The 2246-nt window shown below is 36.8% G+C and overlaps 1 protein-coding gene across 1 annotated transcript; it reads right to left on the bottom strand.

Moving 5' to 3' along the window:
- Positions 1 to 492: 492 nt before the first annotated feature.
- LOC103509417 (28S ribosomal protein S34, mitochondrial-like) lies at positions 493 to 2138 on the bottom strand. The gene is made up of 3 exons (XM_008474033.2): positions 1922 to 2138; positions 1468 to 1680; positions 493 to 1023 (listed from the first exon to the last, which is right to left on the bottom strand). The coding sequence occupies exons 1-3, from the start codon at positions 2111 to 2113 to the stop codon at positions 796 to 798; spliced, it is 633 nt and encodes a 210-aa protein (XP_008472255.1). The 5' UTR covers positions 2114 to 2138; the 3' UTR covers positions 493 to 795.
- Positions 2139 to 2246: the final 108 nt, after the last annotated feature.

The following is a 2246-nucleotide window of genomic DNA, read 5'->3' as shown; positions in this document are numbered from 1 at the left end:
TGCCCATCTCGTAGTATGCCTCTCATCAGATGGGTGAGAAGAGACACAATACTTCCCATTTAGGTGCTGGGTCAACACGAGAACACCAGAAAGTAACCCGTTGAAATACTTGTAATCGAAAAACGTGTACACATTTTGAAATAATTTACAAATAATTATTAAAAAATAAATAAATAAATTATATTAATAAATTATTTTTACAAATAATTTTAGCCAATCAGATTGCCCTTAATCCAAGAATTAAATTTATACCGAGTTTATTTAAACTCTCATTGTGGCCCCGGTCATTGGTTGAAAGATATTGAAGTTAAGAAAATTAAAAGTTTTGCATTTGTACAAGACAGCTGTTATAATCATCATTTATTTGATCAATAACAATCTAATCCGAATATTACGATCACATTGTATAGTGTATACCTGGAACCTGTAATGAAATGGTAGTTAGTTCTCATGGCATAAACTCTATGCCATGAGAGCTAACTTGAAAGTTCAGGGTTCCACAAAGATGTTCACCTTTTGAAAAGGGTTCCGTGGGCCAAACTAATTAAGAAACACTGGCATAGAGATCACTCACCTTGCAATGCAAGAAACCAGGGTTCGATTCCCGGCGAGCGAGGTTGACAAATTCAACAAATACATGAAGTTAACTGAAAGTACTGCTTACTATAAGTAGCTTTGCTCAGTAACATTTCATCCATCTCACCAATTGGAAAACATGTTCTATCTGAGTTAACTTACTTTAGAGTAGCTTTGCTTAGGTTCTTCTCCTTGAAATACTACTACAGATATCTTTGCTCAGTAAGGTTTTTTCTGCTTGAAATACTCGGCTACTTCTGGTTTGATTTCGTACAGCTCCGGTGATAGTGGGGTGCCAAAGAACGATTCTATCTTAATATCTGCCGGATGATTCTCATCGGCTTCTCGCTTGAGATTATTGCAAGTCTCAAGGAAACTGACTTTCATTCTGAATGAGTTTGGTTCGGGTGTTTTGTTTTCCAATTCTAAATCCCTGGCAACCACTTTCTGAAAATCCAAGAGAAAAGCATTTGGTGTTAGAAGCTGTGGAGCTAGAGAAGAGGTTTTAATGAAGGGGTCAGAAGTCAAAGTGCACCAATGACAATTTTAAAAGCAAGCTACAACAGAGCATAGTTGGTCTAGTGTTAAAATGCTTGTCATGCAGAAGGTCCTGGGTTCGATCCCTAGTGTCAACAAAAAATGGGACCCATCCATTTCCATCACAAATAATTCAACAAGTTATTTTCTGATCTTCTCCTGTTGACTTAGCACCTAAACTCCACAAAATACTTGGCACAATCCACGTCTAATTTAATACTTCATGCAGAGGGGGAAAATACATGTGGAATGCAAAGAGTGAAGATTTTGGATTGCAAAGTTGTTTTTTTGTGGAATAGGCTACTGAAACCTACAAAATAGATCAAACATTTATAATACAAAAAAGATACTTACCTTCAACAGGGGTGGCATGTCAACCCAGGGATCAATATATTGGATTTTCTTCTCGCCTTTTCCTGTTCGTCTTAGCCACTCCTGTTCTTCATGCTTGGGTATAAGTCTATAGTCTGGTTTGTAAGAAGTAGCAAATATCTCCTGAACCTCAGGCTCCAGGACACCTCGGAATACACTCGCCACATAGACCATTACCTTGCGATAATTTTCATGCTGCAAGAGAAGTAATTACTTCAAAAATAAGCTGTCAATCAATTAGTTTTTTTTTTTACATAGGGTTTAATTTATAATAATATTTATTATCTTGCTGGAATTTCTTTCAAAATATTGTAAATTGAAAAGTACAAGGTTACTTTCAGGAGTAGGCTATCTGTGGTCCATTCTATAGATTTCCCCCCGAATCGTGTTCAAGAGTATATTATGTGTTTAAGGGTACTTTCTGAATAATACTTACCGGGTTCTCTAGATTTCCATCATGTTGAACAGGCTGCACTTTAAGGATTTTAAAATAACATGGCTCTGGATATCTCTGGAACCTTTGTCTGTACAAGAGTCTGCCTACACCATAGCCTTTCAGATTCCCGAGTATCTCCCATAGAGTTTTGCCTGCAAAGTCTGTAGTTCTGCCGATGTATTTGATGGGCATTTTGTTGAGTTGACTTAAATTTAAGATTGGACTGTAACAAATCACAGGAGAGATGGAAAAAATTGTGGGAATTAAATCTAAATCTTAACCAGTATAGGTATATAGTTAGCTTGGAGGGTAGCATGTGTCTCGT

Source organism: Diaphorina citri, unplaced genomic scaffold, assembly GCF_000475195.1.
Source record: "Diaphorina citri unplaced genomic scaffold, Diaci psyllid genome assembly version 1.1 scaffold497, whole genome shotgun sequence".
NCBI classification, from domain to species: Eukaryota; Metazoa; Arthropoda; class Insecta; order Hemiptera; family Psyllidae; genus Diaphorina; species Diaphorina citri.
This window is presented reverse-complemented; position numbering and strand designations above follow the sequence as displayed.